The 21,307-nt window shown below is 38.3% G+C and overlaps 1 protein-coding gene across 1 annotated transcript in view; it reads left to right on the plus strand.

Moving 5' to 3' along the window:
* Window positions 1-21,307, plus strand: part of LOC117216364 — a 136,130-nt gene that overhangs the window by 98,341 nt on the left and 16,482 nt on the right. The window contains exon 4 of the mRNA XM_033463021.1: window positions 3,540-3,653. Coding sequence (XP_033318912.1) covers window positions 3,584-3,653 — 70 coding nt within the window. The 5' untranslated portion in view covers window positions 3,540-3,583. The remainder of the gene's footprint in view (window positions 1-3,539; window positions 3,654-21,307) is intronic.

Consider the following 21,307-nt stretch of genomic DNA (forward strand, 5'->3'; position numbering starts at 1 on the left):
GCGAAAAAAAATTGGATTCTGAAACGAAAGTTGGCCGGCGGCTCGGTTGTGGAAGCTCGAGAGACTGGAGATAAACGACCTGGTATTCGGATAAATAAAATTCCCCCTGCTGTTTCGCCGAGGCTAGAATTTTCTCGTTCGAGCTGACCGCGTGCGTGTATCGTTGAATTTCGGCTCACGTATCTTAACAAAGTAACCCTGTGGATTTTGGATGAAGAATAGAAACCATAGCAACCGAAAAACAACGTTTGACGAATAATTGTTCCCGAAAGTTCAAACTGTTGCAAGAACCAAAAGAAATAGGACCAATATCCGACCGCCTGTATGTAAAAGGACGAAAAAACAAAGGACAACAAGATAGAGTTGCTCCGATTATTCGTGAAATTCGTTACGTTTGGAACGACGGAAACGGTCGCGTGGTATGTGGAATCTGTTTGTTGTGCAGAATGTGAATAATTTGTACGGCGAGTTGTATCGTGGGATTCCTGGCTAACCGATGCGTCCTGCCTCACATTCGAACCTACCAGACAATAAATTTTCAAAATAATTCGATACCTCTTTCTTTTTCTTCAACCGAATTCCCCGAAATTGAAGGGCAGATAGGAAATCTGAAACAAATATTAAGCAATGGTAAAACAAATCTTCTTTGTCAGAGAAACGAGAGATACAACTAAACAGAGAGGAAAACGAAGATCGACAGAGCCGAGGAAAGGGGAAGAAAGTTCGGAAATGATCGGTGGAAGGAAAGCATTTTTCTCCCCCTTGTGATTCAATTTTGTCGGGTTCCAGACACAGGAAAGGGGGAAACCGTGCGGCGCGACAATGCACGCGAGCTGAAATACAATTCGGAATTCTTTCGTGAGTCAGCCGGTGAAAGGCGCAATTTTATCTGGAATTGTGGCTCGTGAATTTGCTTTCAAAGTATCCGCAAACTCGTCGACAGAGAGGCGACAGAGCGAACGATCGTGCAAGATTAGAGCTGCCGTGGCTTGGAAAAAGCGGTCTCCTCGATCTGGCCGGCACAAAAGGATCCAGAGACGAAGAGAAAGAGAAAGGGAGAGGTAGGGGAACGAAGGAATCGAGAAGGAAGGAGGAAGAAGATGGTAAGGACTATTGGAAAATAGGAAGAGACAAAGAGGATGATTCGGTAGCTGTCGCCACCGCCACCGATTTTCAATGCTTGAAGCTTCTTGCCTTTCGACTATCGTCAAAGGATGAAAATTGAACCGCAGGAAGCTGTACCGTACACCGAGATTGTGAAAAGTTCCGGCCGCCCCGTTCGTAGAGTTTTTCCGCCATGAAAGGAAAGAAATTTCGTGGCGAGGGAAGAAAATCGAAAGAATAAAAGAGCCGATATTGATTTTTGAAAAAATTGTCAACGTCGAAATGACATTCTAAACCGTGGAAAATAAGTGGAGTTCAGTGGAACGGGTATTGAATTAAATTTAAACCTTAGAATCTGACTTTGTCTAATTTATCATTGAATGTTCACGAAACAACGTAATGCGAAGGTCTTGTTTCGGCTTAATGAACTAATCGATTGCAGGATATACTTTTGATAGATTCTGTTTATGGTAGAATGTCAGTAAAAATGATCGAAGTGCGATGAGGAAGGTTTTCGTTCTCTGATAGGAGAATGGCGTAATAAAAACTACTTTAGAGTATCCTGAGTAACTTTCTTCTTCGAAAAGAATAATCAATTTCATAAATTCTAATTCGACCAACCAAAATATTCACAAGCGCGGCCATACAATTTTCATCTAGAACTACGAGAGATTCTCAGCGATAGAACGAAAGATGCGAAAAGGGACGAATCCTGACACGACTAGTACGCACTTGATGTTTCAGACGCAACCTCAAAATTAATCATGCAAAGCGTTCCTTGAACGCCGTGCCGTGTCACGAACTGATGCAACGGCACTGCTAATACTTTCTTCCTGGCTTGCGACCAAGCACAAAGGCTAAACATTATTATCCGGCTCGTATAACCCTTCCAATACCAGTGTTTGCATCCTATTTGTACATACGATCGTAAGCATAGCGCAGTGTCAAGGTGTGTGCCATGAGACACATATGTTATTACATAGGAGCATTCCTCGCGGCGCTGTGGTTATGAAAATTTAATTAAAACGTGTCTCGACCATACACGCGAGTCTTGCACGTGTGTTGCCGACGAGATCTCGCGGTGATGAGTGTTCTTCTTTTGCCTTGGCCCAATGGTAAATTGCGGGGAAAAGAATTATGCGAATGTCGGAGAACATTTTGTGAATAAGAAGACAGTTTTGGCTGGACTGTGGCCATGTCTTTTTTATTTTCACTGTAGCGGGAACATTTTTTAGAGAAAATGACGCATAATTATTTAGAGTATACATCTACTGGGAAAGTTTTACACGAGGATACTTCAGTGGAAATTTTATTTTAAATGTTTCATATCGTGCGCAGAATACGGAGGAATTGATCGTTAAGTAGAATAGTACGTATTAGGTCAGTCACCCTATTCTTCGTATGATTATTTCCGTAGAGAGGAAATTGATATTGTCAGAACCTGTTTATTCAGAGAAAGTGAATACTAGGAGATTTTCACTTGAGAATGCCTAAAACAATATGAATTTCATTTTGAATATTTAATATTATATACAAAGTATGAAATAATTCAATATTGAATAGAATTGGATGATGTTGGGTCAGACAGCGTGTTGTACTAATTAGTTTGGCAAGGGGGAACTGTTTAACAAAAGCTATTTACTGAAAATGTTGGAATATTTTTACACAAGAATACTTCAAACACTTCGCATTTCATTTCAGATGTTTGATATTCTGTGCAGAATACGAAGCTATTGAACGTTAAGTAGAATATGACGATATTGGATCAGACATCGCGTTCTACTTATTGTTAGTCTAGTAAAGAGGAGCTGGATGTTATCAGGAATTGTTAATCTCCTGAAATGTCAATAGTTTCTGTATGTTGGAGTTTCTCAAGGCGTTTCTATAATAGTACCTATAATAGGAAAATGTATTCATCGCCCATAAATCATACTCGAGCTTATGTAATTAAATATTTAAATAATATAAGTATTATATTATTATATTACATAAATATTATAAATATAAAATATGTAAATATTAAAACATCTAAATTCATAAAATAATTAATTACTTTGTATTCCTGATGGATTATTTTGAAAAATGGATTACGATTGACGTACTTCACTTCATTTAAGATGAGATAACGGGGTGCAGTCAAGAAAAGACGTAATTTATTAACTCGAGTCAAATTCAGTTGTCATAATTTCGCCGAAAATCGCGTCATTAATTGCGGAAATATCGATAGAACAAAGACGTTGAACTTGATTAAACGTTAATTTCTACATAATTAACGGATCTGTTCTCCGTATAAAAATAAATACAATTTATTCTTTAATAATCAAATGTAAATTGAGTCTGGAATACATGCACAAAAAACTTATCGAATATTTATATTAATGTAATTTTTATTTCGAATGTCTGTTATTTCTGACAATGTTTTCATTCTGTTTCAGCGTTGAGCCTGCTATGTGTAAAGAAATTCTCCGGCAGCGGCACGATGCTGGAAGCACCGCCCGGAAGTCGGGAGGACCTCGTGGAGGCAGCACGAACACCATGCACACCCACAGGTTAGTCATTCCACGATTTACCGCGAACTTTAAATGAAAATTTACAACATTCTCAAACGTAACAATTCCCACGGGGACATCTCATAAATTAACTAAATAAATAACTATAACGAGGTAGTACCGCGTATGTGCCAGAATAGTAACGTGAGTTAAAATTCTCAGAAACATAAAGGAGACGAATTATCATATCTAAACGTTCAATTTCAGTGCACAAACGAATTGGTTGAACGTTCCAGGATGAAATATCAAGCTTGTGTTTATCATAAAGTTTAAATGGACACTCGTGCGGGCATCTAGAAGTTTTGACTCAACCCGTAAATTCCACAGATAGATAATGGAAATGGTGAAAATAGTACGACACCGTTGGTATAGTTTCCCGGAGTTATTGCCCGGAGTACATTTCCATTCGTATCAATTCCGTGGATTACGGAGTTCGTAGTTTTCACATTGAGTCGGTAAATTTCAATCTTTACTAGGAGGGTGCATAGTAATTTCAACTTCGACTCGTTTCGCCGATCGTTAAAACGTACAGCTGTCGTTGGAAATGTTGGTTAGGACTGGGGAAAAATGTTCGGTGCGTGGTTAACCGCACCTAAAACGTACCGAATTGCGAGTGATTAACCCAGTTTCCGTACCGTAATTAAAGTTTAGGCCGTTTGTAAATCTGAATGCAAAAACAATGTGCTGCCCCGGATACCCTGGCGGAAATACTCTCTCACCCCCAAAATATTTTTGCAGCGTTGTTTACTGCCACCTACATCCCACCGCACGCATTTTCTCCTCCTGCTCGTGGCTTTGGGGTCATGCGTTTACGTGAAAACGCGTTTCTTTTTTGGAACAATAAAAACCGGCGAGTACTCGTAAAGATGAGACGGCGATTTCATTTTCAAAAAATTTCCAGGAAATTAAATTCCATCAAACTACTGGAGCAGGAGGAGGGGATCAGCTTACCGTGGAACAATTAATTATTCATGATACATTTCCTTTTCAATTCCTAACGAGCAATCTCGAAATGAGAAACGAACCGACCATTTGCTAAATGAAAGCAGCGACGAAAGTAGGAAAACGAGATCTCGAATCTTCCGGTGAATAAGATTGACGAATCAATCGAGTTCAAACCGCGATTGTTCAACGTCCGAAAAGGAGACAGGATCTTCGTGAATAGCGTTCGGTTATTTCATGGGACAACAGGTGCCGATATTGCACGCGGACATTTTTAGGATTGCATTGTTACCTGTCCTTTTCATCATTCCCTGCGCTTTCATTTGTATTCTCTGTCTATTCACGACTACCAGAAGCCGAATTACCCATAGAAATTGCGTCGATCATCGTGATCCAATCACTGGAAATCGTTCTATTATAGTTTCACGCTTCTCTTCGGCTTTACCCGTGCCCCGTTTCCTTTGCTTGATAAAAGTCTGACAATAAAGCTGAATGAAGGAAGAACAGGGGTTTGGATCGATGATTCCCATACTTCCTGCTGGCATCATTATCGCCGCAGGCCTGCGACGTAACAGAGAGCCAATGGGCGGTTCTTTTTATCTAGATAGGGCGTCAGGATATCGTGATGATTGACGGTCTGACTTCGTGCTGTGTCAGCTGTGAGACAGATGCTTTTTATCGACTCACCGAACGGCCAGTTTTTGGTTCCCTGCGATCGCTGGTTAACTTTCTCGTTTAAATTAACTCGATTCATCGATAAAATGAAACAGGCAGAATGAGACAATACCGCGATATAAATAAAGAAGAATGGAATAAAAGGGAACAGTCTGGATGGACTAGAAAAGCACCTACAGTTTTAAGAACATATTATTAGATTCAAGGACACTCGTGAAGGATCTAAAAATAAAGCAACCTTTCCCTAGTAATTTTAGAAGTTACAGAGGACGCGATGGAAGCGACGCGTTCGACACGTAACCAACTTTGGTCTCGCAGTAGAAAGGGACGGCGCGAGTCAGACAAGCCGAACCCGTTCTTGCACGAGGTTGTACCGTTATTTATAGCAAGAAACATCAATTTCGCGACACGTCGCTGAAAGTTTGATAAACCCTTGACGATTTATCAACGCGTTGAAAATGATTATTTTCGTCGTGGTACCGAAGAGAGTGTGGAAGCTACCATCCACGACATTCGCTCTCTTGACACTTTTTCTCTGTCTCGCGTCGACGACCATTAATTATACGAACGTTGCGGTCCTCTCGTCACGTGGTAACCTGGTTCATAAATTGAAAGACCTATGCGAGAAGCCAAAAAACCGAACACGTCATGAAATCATTTGATCGACTTTGGTCGAAGCTGTTTGAAAGCTAGCTATCTTAGACTTAGGGTATCGAGACGGTAATTGACACCACTTTCACGGCTAAACCGCTTTCCAATTTTCTCCTTATTTTCACGACGTAATAACTTAGCAAGCTTGACGGCGTTTAGTCGCCGCGGCGTGGCGCGCTGTGAAAGCTGGTTGTGGAGGGGTGCTTGCTTCCAGAGAGCTGCTGGTAATGGCTACGTATATATAGACACTTCTTTACAAGGCGGTGCGATAAGCTCTCATTGGCGACCGAAGCGTAATCACTACGGCTTCCTGAAATAGCCTGAACCATCGTCCCCTCACACCTTTCGATCTTGTCGTTTCCCTTTCCTGGAATCCTTGGCGGAAGAACTTCGATCGGCGTGTAACAGCGTCACGTACGCATGGAACATTGTCATTGATGACTCAACTTTCGATCTTTCTTCGTACGATGCTAATTTTGATCGTATAATTCAGAAATATTTGAAATTAGACACTCTGTCATTTGTAGATCTAGCGTGTTTTTTTTTTTTTTTTTACAAAAGAATACAAAACGTTAAAATCAGGTTAAGACGAAGGATTTGAAGTCAGAAATTTTTGAAAGTTAGATAAATTATGTTCCCTTTCGATATCTCGAGGCTAACATGTAAATTTAACTCTTGTGGCTGCATCATCTTTGTCACCGGCATCGAATATTCGCTTTATAAAATGTATAAAAGCAATAAGATTTACCTAAAAATCAATATTCTTTACATATGTATATAGTTTGATAAAATAATAATACGTATACATAAAATATCGGTATAAATCAAAGTTGACTGCTGTTGTCCGAGAGTTAAATTATACCAATTTATATCATTTTATTGTGCAACGTCAAAGCGTTGGTGGTAACAATATCGCACCATATATCGTCGGAATATTCCTCGAATAGCTTAATACCAAACTGCGCAGTGGTTATCGAGAGCAATTATCATTTGTCCTGGCTACCTTAACGCGATGGTTCCCACATGACAAAGCGTGCCCATTTCCTCCGCTTGCAAACATTTGTCCGGGGGCGAGGATTGATTCTTTCCTCCCTCTCTGTAGGTACACATAAGTTAGCATAATTGAAACGAGTGGTTCATTACACTTCTGTAATCAATACACAGGTTATTCCTGTAAAGGAGCAGCAGGAACGTTACCAAGATAATCCGATTCCTCCATTATCACCGATAAACCATAGCTGATACATATTAACAGTGATGAGCTGACGTCGATGAATGAATATTTTTAAAAGGATAATTTCTATACCTCGATACTTTCATATATATCACAATCGATTACACACCTTAACTCGACGCGGACAATCGATTTTCTCTACCAGCTCGGAGCTTTCGTATCGAAAATACCGTATGCAAATTCAAGTATCCGTAAATTTTATTTATCCTGTCATATATCCTTTCCATTGATAGAAAACTCTGGATCATGCTCGCCAGGGATTTTACCCGGATACAGAGGAAAAAGTTTGCACGATAATCGATAATCGATAGTCAGCCAGTGGAGGCTATCTCGTTTAAAAGATCCTACCATGTGACTGTTGTATTATTAATTTCGACGATCAGAAGCTACATATTCCACGGGTTTTCTATTGGCTGTTTCATGAGCTTCGAAGATCTTGCTCCGTCGGTTTACATATTAACGCGTTGCAGCTTATGCGTGTACTGGTGGTTCACTTTCATACCCTCGTTACCATCGATGTATTGGCGGGATCAGTCGTAAAACGATCTCTAACGTTGATTTGTGTTTGCTATCGGGAAATTTATCTCCATCTTCCTTCCGATATGATATCGATCATCAGACTGCTCGGTTTGAAAGAACGACCGCGTAAATTATTCCACTGTGGATGCATGTTGCTGTACCAACGAAGCGGAAATTGAAGTATCCTTCAAATAAAAGCGACAACTTTCGGCTAAGTGACACCGTAATTTTCTTTAGAGACTGCCGCTGTCCCCACTCAAGATATTAGAAAAGTTCGTCGACATAATATAAGTTACGAAAGTGGTCGTGGCGAGAAATAAAGGGGCTATTTTGTTTCAAAATACGATTACGTAAAATGAGAAACGTCGCGAGTCGTTACGATCCATCAGTATTTACTCTTTTTATTAAGCAATATCAACCGAGTAATTACTCCTTAACTAACAATTACGGTGGCTCATTACCGAGCAACAAACAAAGAACGTCTCATCGTCTGTCCGAGTTTCAAGAAAATTGTGTCAAACCGGACTGTTCCTGTAAATTTTAAGGAGTTTAATTCCGCGTAATTGCCTAAGTTTTCGCCATAGCCTGCGGACATTGATTCGGAGACGACGTTAAGTAAGAATGGGAACAGTAAGAAAGGAACGAAAGCTGCTGGAAAGTTTTTAAGATCGAAGGTTTTTTATTTGCAAAGTCAGCCGTGAACGCGCCAGCCTTTTACCGAATGATCGTTATTTACTTTTCCACGAGGAGGTTCGGTTAGCATAGAGGGATAGAGAATGGTTGGAAAAAGTAGTCTACTGTTCGCTCGAATCGAAGACATTTTGATTTATGGCTGGAAAATGGAAATCTCGCGTTAGAACCCAGGTCGGGCCCCATGGGGGTAACCTGGTTTTTGGGCGCGGTTCAAACGGCATCGAATGGATATCCGATCTTTTTCCTCTGTCAGGATGTATGACAACGCTGAAGAATGTTAAAAAAGATATGGTGACAGGTTTGATCGATACAAAATTTTACTTGCTTCCTCTCCTGAGAAAGAGAAAAATATTTTTATTATATGAAATATTTCATGAAAAGTATTACACATAATCCTTTTATTGCTCGTAATATTTCATGAAAAATAATCAATTCTACAGTATGTTCACATTATATCCTATAAAAATTGATTTATTGTTCCCGTGTAGATAGTACTACGTGGTTATATAAAGGTAAACTAATAAGAATGAAATTTACTAAATGAGATTGAATCAATCCTCTATCAACGTGCTCAATAAAGTTGGCTTTAATTAAGAAATAAAATAATTTAGGCATTACATATTTTGACGAAAATTAAAAAATAATTGAGATTTCTATAAAGGCTATATTAAGAGCAAAACTGATCTAACTTATAATTAATTAAATAATCCTATTGGTGATGTATGTCATCTCTTGAAACGTGTCTAAACTCACACACCCTTCAGCTCGAGAGCTGCAGGGTAAGTTTCCCAATTTTGGACTATGTCGGCGGTCATCGATCCATAAATTTAGTTAAGGGCCGGAACGATGTTCTGCACGAAAAGATTCGAAAGTGAAGCTGGTTGGACAACTTGATTAGCGTAACTTTGCTTGCGAATAGTTCCAGTATTCTCGATGTAATAATTCAAAGAAAACTATGACTACTCTTACGTCAAAACCCACCAAATATTAGCATCAAAATTAGGAAGATGTATAAACAAAAGGATCTTTGTAAATCTGATAAAATCCTCTTCAATTAGAACCAGATAAGGAGACATTATCAAAACGTGATTTATCACACGTTATTGATTTTCATGTTGATGCGAGAAGACCACATTTCCTAGGGAGCAAAGGAACGCGATAACAGAATCCAATTAGGCGACACTTGGATGACTCATGAAGCTTGCAACAAGAAAGCGAGGCCGCTTTGTTAAGAGCACGCCGGCAGCTTTCTAAGGACTACTTCTTGAACTTTCGCCTTGTTTCGCGGTTTGAAACCAGCAACGTCGTGTCCATCATGAAGAAAGGAATAACAAAGAGACACAATTTCTCGTTTCTTACATTTTCCGCTTTTTCCTAATTTTCGTCATTATCTGGCCATTATTGCTTGACAGACGTCAGCGAAAGATGAAAACCACTAGAAGAGTCCAATGAAAAGAGAGAAGTTAGGAGAACATGCGGTTGCGCAGCGTTCGGGGAGAAAGGACTGGAATGTTGACCTCATTAATGAAAGATCGACCACGGGGAAGTACAATTGCGCCGCTTAAGAGCTTATTACGTCAACTGCCAGCCTTATTGCCGACGGAGATTTATGGCACGCATTCTAATAACTGGAGTAGCGTTCTAGTTGATCCAGAGAGAGCGTTCACTCGGCGCGCTACCCAGCGAATAATGCGCTTCTTGTAGCCTCTGACAGATACACGGGGGTGTGTACAACTTTGGTAGCTTGTACTCTTAGGGAAAAAGCCTGGGGATCGTTCGTTTCTCCCTCGAAAATTTTCGTAAACTTGCCACGTGGTACATATTTTATCCGGTTTGATAAATGCGTACCAAGGCAAAGATATAAATCTTGCCATGTTAAGAACCATGATCCCGCAGGAATACGGAATAAGTACTGAAATATAGGTGTACTCGGAGTTTGAAGAAAGAAGTGCTTGATATTTATCTTCTTTTATGCGAAACCGATTCGCCTTATCCAGGAAGAACGTTCAAGTGAGACCAGAAACGATTCTGGTTGTATGTTTCTGAAGATCCACAGAAGGAGAGTAGGACGACATCGAGTAAACTATGAATGATTCATCAGGATATGCTAACCACGTCTGCGTCCCGCAGTACTTCGCTAGCAGAGAAATCCTAGAAGCTTCCGTTTGTGATTGGTAAATGTCATACGTCGAACTAATTGCATCGAGGAAGTTGCGAGAGTAAGCGCGAGAAGGAAATCGGGAAGGGAAAGCTCAAAACTCAATCAATACTCGCTGATGAACGGTCCAATGGCTATTGCCACCGTGCCGGCATATATAGACGATTCGAGCAGTGTTCTATGAATTATTTAGCGTCAGTCAAGTGGCCCTCCGTGTATTTGCCCTCAAACCGAAACGAGCTTCGTGCTATTCGAGAAGCTCGCTTGATTTCACCGACCCTAATCCATCGCTTCTATCAGTGTGAAATGGCGTAACTGGCTTCATTCATTCAACCAAGTTCGGAACGATCGGGAGCTGCAACGCTAGTTCGAGTTATTACTCGATCCTTGAACGCCTATTATTCGACTAGTTTGATCGTTTTAACGTTAGGAATAATTTATCTCAATGTGCTGTCAGAGTGATGGATGAGGGACAGGGTCGATCTAAATTGAAGAGAAAATTAGGCAGAACATTCTTTGATGGGCAGCATAGAGAATAGATGAGGAAGATTTAATTTTTAACCTTGAATAGAAGGAAATCTAAGTGTCATTCTAAAAATTGTACAAGAAGAATCTTTTCCTTCAAAGATTAAGGGCGAATGTGACAGAAAGATGTAACTTTTTAGAACTACTGCTGAGTTTTTATCATTTTTCTGTTATCGTTATTGGAGCATAGAATGCTATTATAAATTGAACTACATATCTCATTGAGAAATTATGCCTGACCTTTGATCATTTGTATTGTTATATGTATATTGCATTCATTATTAAAAGATTGCGATCTCCAAAGCGTTAATGCTCATCCGGATCATGATTTGCATGAGTTATGAAGGGGAAACTGGAAACTATTCTGTATCTTTTAATATCGGGAATATCAGGTATAATGTGCATCTACGTTTCAAACTATCGAAAAATCTCGGGTGACGTCGCCCCTTGACCTATCCTTTCCCTCGATATCAAACGCCACAACTTGCCACGCTCTGTTGCCCCCGACAAAATCAATCTCAGACTCTGAAGCTCACTTTTGAGTTACGATCGTATAATGGACCATGAAGACGAGTCTTTGTACTCCTCATATATTTTTCATTTTTCTTGTTCGTCTGTCAAAATCTTTGATAATAAATATTCGAATGGAGATTAATATATTTGACAAGGATGACAGTGTAATTTCTCTGGTTACAAATTACTTAGTATTTTATTGCTACTTGTAAATATATTGATACTTTAATCAGTTTGTATTAACGATACTTGAGTATTAATAAAATGTAAAAATTAATAGCTATGTTTGCGCTACGCGTGTGCTATATATGCACTATGCTAAATGTTGTGAAACCAACAATATGTCATATAAAATTCGTTCAAATGTTGGCTTCCTATTAATTTGACAGTCAAATGAGCTGAAGGTAATGAACTTCCTAAATAGCGAAATTGCCTATAATATGCAACACTTACAGATAACAATGTTTTTGTTGTATACTAATTTCCAAAAATGAATTGCATTATGTCATAATATTCTACGAATATAATTCTACAAGCATAAATAAGTGTCCACATATTTGCCTAGTTCTGCGCGGTGATATATGTAAAAAAATTTGGTAAACTGTAGCTAGAACACTATGCTTCATTCACCTTTTTGTAATCAGTACTCCAACTATGAAATTGTGTTTATCGCATGAACACGAAGCGTATATGATTTACTCGAGCGAATAACTACGCGGTTACCAGCGGCTTTGATATTTCCCTTGCGGCGAATAAATTGAAATAGAACTATCTTCGGTTGAATCAGGATAGAACTCCAGGATTATAGCTAGAAATGGATAATTATTTAGATAGAACGAAAGTTCTGCGTGTTCTTAACTCGGCAAACTAGCAGGTGTCTGTAAACAGGAAATCGGGCAAACTCGTGGAAAGTTACGTCTGCTTAGGAAAATTACGTTTGTCCTTATTTGGATACTTCCTATTAACTCGACAAAACATTTTCTATCATCTAACAGCAGACATAATATAATCTACTTGACATAAGTTATTCTTAATATATCTCGCATAAAACACGAAGATGTTCAAGTCCTTCAATATTTTCAGTTTTAGGAAACTAATCATCGTCGTTTCGAATGCCAAATGGTCGCACGTTAATATCAACTAATCTAAAAGTAACAAATGCGATTGACTAAAAATTGCATATATCAATTTTACGATAGAACTTAATAATGTGAACAACGAAGATATTAATAACATATTATCTAAACATAAAATATAGATGCGAAAGTATAGATATAAAATGATCCTTATATGTACATGAGGATTTGGTGATTAAATATTCCCAATATCGAGCGCATTAACAGACGTTAAGCTGTAACAAGTTTCGCGAAACTCTGAAGAAGCTTTTCAGAATCACTTATTCATCTAAACGTCGATTAATATCCATCATCGTGCCGCAGATTAATCTTCCAATTTACCGAAAATCAATATCTTGTGCTCTTAAATGAATATCAAATTTCGCGGCAAGAGATTACGTCTTTTAAATCCAGGATGAGGAGAGTAGCTCGTCGTCCAAGTTGCTCGAATGAAATATTCGTGGTGAACGGTAGGGGCAAAATCATAAAAAATTTTAGGCTAACCTGTCTGGCGACATTATGCTCGAGCCGCGTTTATCAAGAGCTGAGACCTGTGACCTGTGTTTCGGCATAATTTATTCAATGGGTGACCATGCTCGGATCGTGGTAGGATCCGATCTTCCTAATGCAATATTGATTCGATTTCACTGCCACGACGTGCTAGGTCGTAGCGTGCAATTTGCATATGGAACTACACGGCTCGCGGAAACGACCCGCCAACGTACGAACCACGGTGACGTCGTGGCGTTGCACTGTTTGCCATTTGATTGCATGGAAATTGCGTCGACTAGGCGACGTACGCATCAATGACAAGCCTGATTTCCTCGACCCACGCTTCGTTAGAATGCGAGTCACGCTAACTGCGGACCATCCGATGTTTACGTGTATTGTACCCCGTGTATTCGACGTATCTTGCATCTCTTATGAGAAAATGTATGGGCGTTAACGCTTTATAGAGGGATAATGAGAAAGGCGAGGGTATTGACGTGATATTTTGCATTTTGTGCTTGGCAATTGAGAACAGTTGGAACTTAAATTATAAATGTCTTGATATACGGTTTTTTATTGTGTTTGCGTAGTTATTGATCTCGTGTAATGTATTCTGTAAATTTGATACAGATTTAGATGTGTCGTATGTTTTTAAAGATGGAATCTTTTTATCTACTTGTCTAATTTAGCACGGTGAATTATCATAAATTTTAAAAAAATATACATCTTCGGAATTAACAGATGATTTTCGTTTTTACTTATGTCACATTAAAATCCTCCTGTTTAATTGTAAAATGACATTAAAATCCAAAAATCGATAAAAATAAATGTACCATGTTTTCTCTTGTGATCTTCATACTATCAGTGATACGACAATTAACGATATTACAGGAATATTAACGAGCGATTTATTTGAAGTACCAAGTGATGATGGAGATATGAAGATAATATATAAAAAAGGAAACAGAGTTTCAAATAAAATTGACAAAGTTGACGCTGACAATTGCGACAGCAATTATCATTTCATTATCATGCAATTATCATTGTAAGCGGCGAAAGGGAAAGCATTAATTTCAAGTGAGTTTGAGCCAAAGAAAGTTGGTCATTCCATGAATAGTTCGCCTGATGATTTGACATTTTGTTCTGATAACGATAATTGATTAATAGAAGATATTCAATCAAACCTGGAAAATTTTAAAAATGAAAGGTAAATAAGTTAAAAATGTACATACGTGTATATACGTACACGTGTACATTGAATCACATACTCGCGTACTTCATAATTAAAACTGAAAACTTGTATTTTACAACGAAGTTGTAACTCATATCTTCTATTTATACTCTTCGTTTATTTACATTTACAGCTTGTTTGTTTATGTCCTTTGTTTGTCTACATTCCTACTCTGTGGAAATGCGGTAATCTACGTGAAACGCAGTGACTAGAAAGGGAAGATAGGCGACAGCCAATTTCCAGATTGATTAATTTCGTTGATAGCGTTCGGGTTATCGTTAGTTAACGTTAATTAACCAACCGCGTTAATGTTCTAATAAAGCAGGCAGGGGGTGGACGTAAAAGATTTTATCAAGGTACAACTGATGAAACCTACTGTAATAAGAACTTCCTGCTCGCATAAACTCCCACTAAAGGAGGAAACAAATTTCTTTTAACGCGAACAACAGTTTACGAGCTTTTTGCGGCGAGTCTCCTCTACGAGTAAGGAAAAGACCGTAGTAAGCGGAAACATCAGGAAGTTCTAAACTCGACGCGCGTACAGGGAAAAAAGTGAAGAAAAGCCAATTATCTCCGACGCTTCCTAAAATCTTTCGTCCATGAATCGCATTAAGAAGTTTGTTTGTCCTGTTCGAGTGACGGCGGTTAATTCGAAAAAAGAAAGAAAGGAAGCCAGTGGCCAGGGACAAGAAAAAAGTTTCAACGTTCCCGAATGCCGCCGCGAAGTTCTCTGCAGCCGGATGAAGCAAAACCAATTAACATGCAGACGCGAAACTTAAGGAACTCTGACAAATGCATAAAATTTGCATCTACACGGGAAATTACAAGCGGGTTCCGAAACTAGCGGCTCGCAAAGTAAACGCATGTATTGTTTGCACGAATGACGTAAGCAGCCTCTGCAGCTCGATGAATTCTCTATACGCCGTTTACGCGATTCTAACGATCTACCAACGACATTTCAAAGCATCTAAACAAACTTTCTCATGGACCAAAAATAAAATGGAACAAGTAAACGTTTCAATCTATCGATGAATGAAATGTGGTCCGTTTCCAGGTTCGTTGAGACCGCTGTCGAACGAAGTTTTCGCACGAACACAGGGAAAATCGAACGGGGTTTTAGTGGTCGTCAGTACGTACCAACGGCGATAAATTATCCACGAACGAGCAGTGTGATTGCTATTAGCAAGGTGCGACGACAAGGCTTGCAATTACGGCCAGCGGTTCGTTACTGTTAGAACCGCGAATAATTGGACGAATTTGCGGATCAGTGGAGCGGATGCTTGCGAGGCATTAAACGGGTTCCACGACGTTCCATCATCGTGGCCGAATACTTCACATCGGGGACGTTGTTATAATATTAATTCGTCTCCTCTTGGATCGCGTCTTCGAACAATTTACGGGGCTTGATACATCGTAATTGGCTTGCAATCAAGACGTAACCACGTGGTCAATTACCGTGGCTTCGAAAATCCATTTACTGCTGATTATGTTTGCTAATTGCAGTGCCTATACGTTGCTCTATCTTCGTGTATCAGAAGTGCATAAAGTGGGAACGAAATTGTTCATGTCAGTAACAATACTAATAAGACATTTGAAGAAGCTCGAAGACTGGAGTGGAAGAAGGAGGAGATGAAGAATCGTGATATACCGACGTATCCTTAGAGGATGATTTCTGCAATAAATTAAATGAGCTTTACTGCAAGTATAAAAATAACTAACGATTATTTTATTTCAGTAATGAAATTTGAATATTCATACTGGTATTGAATATTCATACCTCTATCTTTCCACCCTTGTAATAATGCTATAAATAAAAATTGCTATAATATCAACGAAAATGAATAAGAATTTGATTATGAAACTAATTGACAGAATTTTGAATTTGATCATGTGTATTGATAGTAAACCGATAGAACAGATTTGTTGCGGTAACTCATTTTGCACGCTTCACTGTATCGTTCATACCTTTTATCACGCTCTTACAAAAGCATAAATGTCCCAGCGTGTAACGATTCCAGACAATAAATCTCATTTTCGCGTCATATCGCGATTGTTCGAACGCCTGCATACATTTTCGCCGCGGCGGTCGTCAGAGAGGGGGAAAAATAATGGCCATAAATCCACCAAAACGGAAGATGGAGGATGAGGCGAATAGGTCAGCATAGAAAAGTAATTAGCAATAAATCCTCGTAGAGTGAGTACACGTTTTCTTTATGCGCCGCTGGATAACGCATAGTACGGCTTCCGTTGGAACGTGAAACACACCGACGAAGATGAATGTTCACGGAGAAGGTAAGACAAATAAAAAGGAAAACTAAGAAATAATACGTGGAGCACGTGAGAAGAAAAATCGTGACACATCGGTATGCATTGAAATTTTTTATGACTATCTCAACGCGACATGTTTGCGTCTTTACGAGACGAAAGATATCAGTATGTTTTCTGCTTAAAATGCTATTAAAAAACTATAATAACGAAAATACAATGCTGAAGATTTGCTTCTGAAATTCTGGATATTTCTCTGGATTTCATTCAAAGATTTAATGTGTATCCTTAATTTATATTTAACGTAAGCTTTCGCATTCATGGTAGCATAGGTTTATTACCCGAAATAAATTTCAATTATTATTAAAAAATATCGGTGCAATGAAAATATAACAATAAGTAAACAAGTAGCCATGTCTAACCTATAGCATCCATTTATATTGACGATTACCTTTTACATTTCTACACAGAAAGATTATCTCTTCCAATCATATTCCTTGTATTTTAATCAAAAGATTCAATAATATTTCGTGAATTAATGACTAAAGGTAGCTTTTTTACCAATAGTAGTAAAACATCTTATATTTTTATCTCCGTAAAATTCCAAATCAAAATGGAAGATATAACGTGAAATAAAGCCTCGGTTATCGAACGGAAAATATAAAAGAGGATTTGTATTGGCTGTATTATATCGTCTAAAGCCGATTTCTTAGCAGGGAATATATGTTTGCGTTAGATAAAATAACGTCTAACACGTACAGCTGAATAGAGGAAAGACTTTGCCCGAATGTATTCGTCCTCTAATACGGGAAGATATATCAAGCTTGGCTCAGCATCGGTACAAGTTCCTGCGATGCATTCGCATACCGTACTAGCTCGTTCGGTGACTGAACTCGAATGTTACATCTATCATCGTTGGTTTTCTGGGTCCACAAATCCTTTTAGTCGAACGGTACGCTTTCTGTCAAAAGAAACTACTCAGTGTATCATCTCGCATCATTGAAAAATATTTTCTGTCGCTATCTTCTTCATTAAGTCGGATCAGTGAAAGAAACATTCTTTATACGACGATCACACATGATTTGCACTGGATTCCTCCACATTTATATTAAATTACTCTTCGAATTTTCTATCTCTTGCAGTTCAATGATCATTTTCGCCCGTTTCAAACTTCACCAGCTTTGCACATTTTCGCTATCATTTTCGCTTTAATTTTCTCAGGACCAGTGACTATGTTATTCATTGCCAATGATTATTATTCTATCTGCAAAATCGACGCTCAATCTTATTCCAAGTTCCTTAATGATCACATATTCAAATTTTGTTTAAAGTTTGCAAAATTCGAAGTAACTTCCAAATTTCTTTTTCATTGCCAATGACTATCATTAAATTTACAAAATAAAGTGTCAGTCTTCCTTCATCTTCTTTATAAACCACACATGAATCAGAGACCATAATTTTGTTTAAGGTCTTATTTGAAATCTTCATTACAAAGTTCAAAGAAACCAAACTCTCTCACAGTCAATGATAATCATACAATCTTCAAAATCAACTCCAATTTTCTTCAAAATTTCTTATCAGTTGCGCGTTCGATCCTCCGATCTCTATCTCGACTTTGTCGAAAATTTCGTTCACAGTAATCCCACACTCGACTACTTCGTTTGGTGATGTATCATATCGAGTTTGGATAGTGGTTGCAGCGTTTCGAGAACGAAATTAAAACGAAAACCGCCAGGATCCGAACGATAATTAACGTTCGTCATGCAGATGAAACGGATGCTACACACGCAAACCATAAACGGAGAAAGAGAAAAAGAGAGGAGATGAGTAATAACGTTACGTAGTGTGTACGCGTGCATTCGGCGGAGGCCATTGGCGCAGAACAGTCGCCAGGATAAATTCATTCGTTATTTCCGACTCGATTGTCCCAGATTTGGTCAAAAGCTACAGCCGGAATTAGCTAACCGGAAACTGGTCCTCCGTAACGTGAACCGCGCCACCGAAAAATTTCAATTGTACCGCAGGAATTGCTCGTTTAATCGTGGAAAACGGCAACAATAATTACCCGGCCTCTGTGTTTTCCTTTTCTCGAAACGCGACTCGCTGTGCCATGCGCTATTTGAGCGATTTGATTAATGGAAATTTAGAAACATCGTGATTCACCGATGCGTGAAAATTTCTGATGGTGAATTGTTGATTAATCACATCTTACTGACGTCATACTGTGAACGAGGACAAATGGGAGAGAGTATGACGATGCAGGAATTAGATCGTCAATGTTTATTATTGACGTCATATTAATTCTTTCGTTAATTAGTCGTAATTATAAACAATTGATGGAACTTCTGCTTGTTAGCGAGTAAAAATAATGAGAAATTGTAAATATTTATTATCACATATATACGTATATCAATTTTTGTTCCAATTGATAGTAGCTCAGGTTTATAATGTAATTTAGCAAATGTACTATATGATGGTAAATATTTGTTAATGTTCTCATATTATATCTTAATTGATAATATTCGTGAGAGATCGGAGAAATTTAAATTAATAATGATTCATGAATTAACTGCCCTCAAATATTGTAGTTTTATTACGGTATATGTGACATATGATAGCGGAAGTGAAATAGGACTGCGACTGTTCAAACAGAACAGGATCATGTTATTTATCAAGACAGTTTGTACATTATAATTCGTCGCGCAGGTAGAACAACGCAATACCTGATCAGACAACTGGAATACCATTTAAATAACGTTATTAAGACTACGATTTAGAAGTATTATTAAACTAATATATGAAACCGTACTTAACAAGTATTGCACCGTGTCTCTCCTACCAGATATCAACGAATTTTGTAACTATTTTTACTAAACGTGATAGATTTTGAATCGAATTCATATCCATCGAATATCCATAAAAGCCATCAACCGTGACGTTGTAAAATACGAGCTTCTCGTTCAGAAAAGTCCCGATGCTCGTGGCAAATGACCGGCGTGCCACAATGAAAACCGCGTGTCTCTTCTAAGCGTGAACAATGAACGAAATATCGGCCGATATACCAACGATGGCCGTGTGGCCTTCGAATCCGATTGATTCCTCCAACGAATATCTATCCCGACGTGTGCGTGACGAGTATAACGCGGTCGGGACGAGTGGGACGAAAGATCTTTCGCATGGAAATGAATCGGGATCGAGGCCGAAGTGGCTCTCGTTCATCGACAGACGGCCGCATAGCCTGGGTAATAATTCTGAAAAATTGTTCCGTTCTCTGAGCTCAGTCTGAGATTTTAACGCATAGATCGTCCTCGTTTCTGGATTCCACGTGATATATCGGTGTTCCTTAAGAGGCATTAGGATCGTATATTCTTCAAGTATTGATACAGAATAGCTTTCGCGTTCTAGATTGCTTGATGTACTTTACAATATATACATGTACTTTTTAATGTCTATCGTACCATTGATTTTACGTTTCGTGTCTTAAACGAATTTCTTAAGCCTTGTTTAAGTCGTGTGTAGCGAATTAAAGTAACAGGATTTCCTGTTGCCTATGATTTAAGATATATATTCTTTCATTTCTTTAGAGTCTATGGTGTCTTTGATTCTATACTTCATATCTTAATCGAATTCTTGAAGACTCATTCGACCTCTCAAAGTTAAGAAATTAAGTTTCAGGTACAATGAAAAACAAATGGATTCTAGTGGAAAACTCCACGTCATATCCAATATGGTATGTGCTAAATATTAATACGAATTAGACAATCAATACTTCACAGAAATAGCAATAAAGCTACATTATTCGATAATTATTATTTTATTCAAGTTACAGTTGAAAGAATCGCAGTTCTACTCGGAGTTTGAGAGTAGAGAATATTTCAAGTCAAATAAAATTGTATAAAGTGATTTCAAATGACTTGAATATAGATAAATTAGCTATTCTAAATATTTGTTCTTATTAATATTACATATTAAATTAAATATAAATGTTCTTAAATATTTTTTCAGCTTTTATCGGCAGACTCATAGACTAATTTTTTAAAATGGCATTTCAAGCTCGATCGATCTCGCCGAAGTTTTATCAAAATCCACGGTCCACACCTAATCATTTTCCCATCAATAAACGTTCCTGCTGCCTAAGCGACTACCGCAAGAAAGTTCGCTAAAGTCTTTAAAAAAGTCGCATTAATGTTGGAGTTAAGACCCTGCATAACTAACTGCCGCGCCAAACGTGAAATTAGTTTCATCTTCGTTATGCAACGACCAAACTTAACAGCCTGCCAACTTGCCTGCGTTTTAAATCAATCGAACATTTTTTCTATCTTCTGCTGCACCGATGAAAGAAATATCGATGAAAGAAAGAAAGAAACATATATATAGGATGTTAAAAAAGTGGGTGACATATACATAATGTGAATTCAGAAGTTAAGTTCATTGATCTACATATCTACTAATGTATTCTAGAATAAAATTAGATTCTTCATAACTTGGAAAGATGAGGTTCAAACGACTTTCCAAATATCTCGTTCCAATACCTTGACTCGCACCTTATGAATATCGTCTACTTCTTTTTAACGCCCTGTATAATATTTTCATTGATTCTATGGATCGGTACCGTATTGCAATCACCATTCGATACATCGCTAT

The sequence above is a fragment of the Bombus bifarius genome, unplaced genomic scaffold (assembly GCF_011952205.1).
Source record: "Bombus bifarius isolate JDL3187 unplaced genomic scaffold, Bbif_JDL3187 scf7180000010271, whole genome shotgun sequence".
In the NCBI taxonomy this organism is placed as follows: Eukaryota; Metazoa; Arthropoda; class Insecta; order Hymenoptera; family Apidae; genus Bombus; species Bombus bifarius.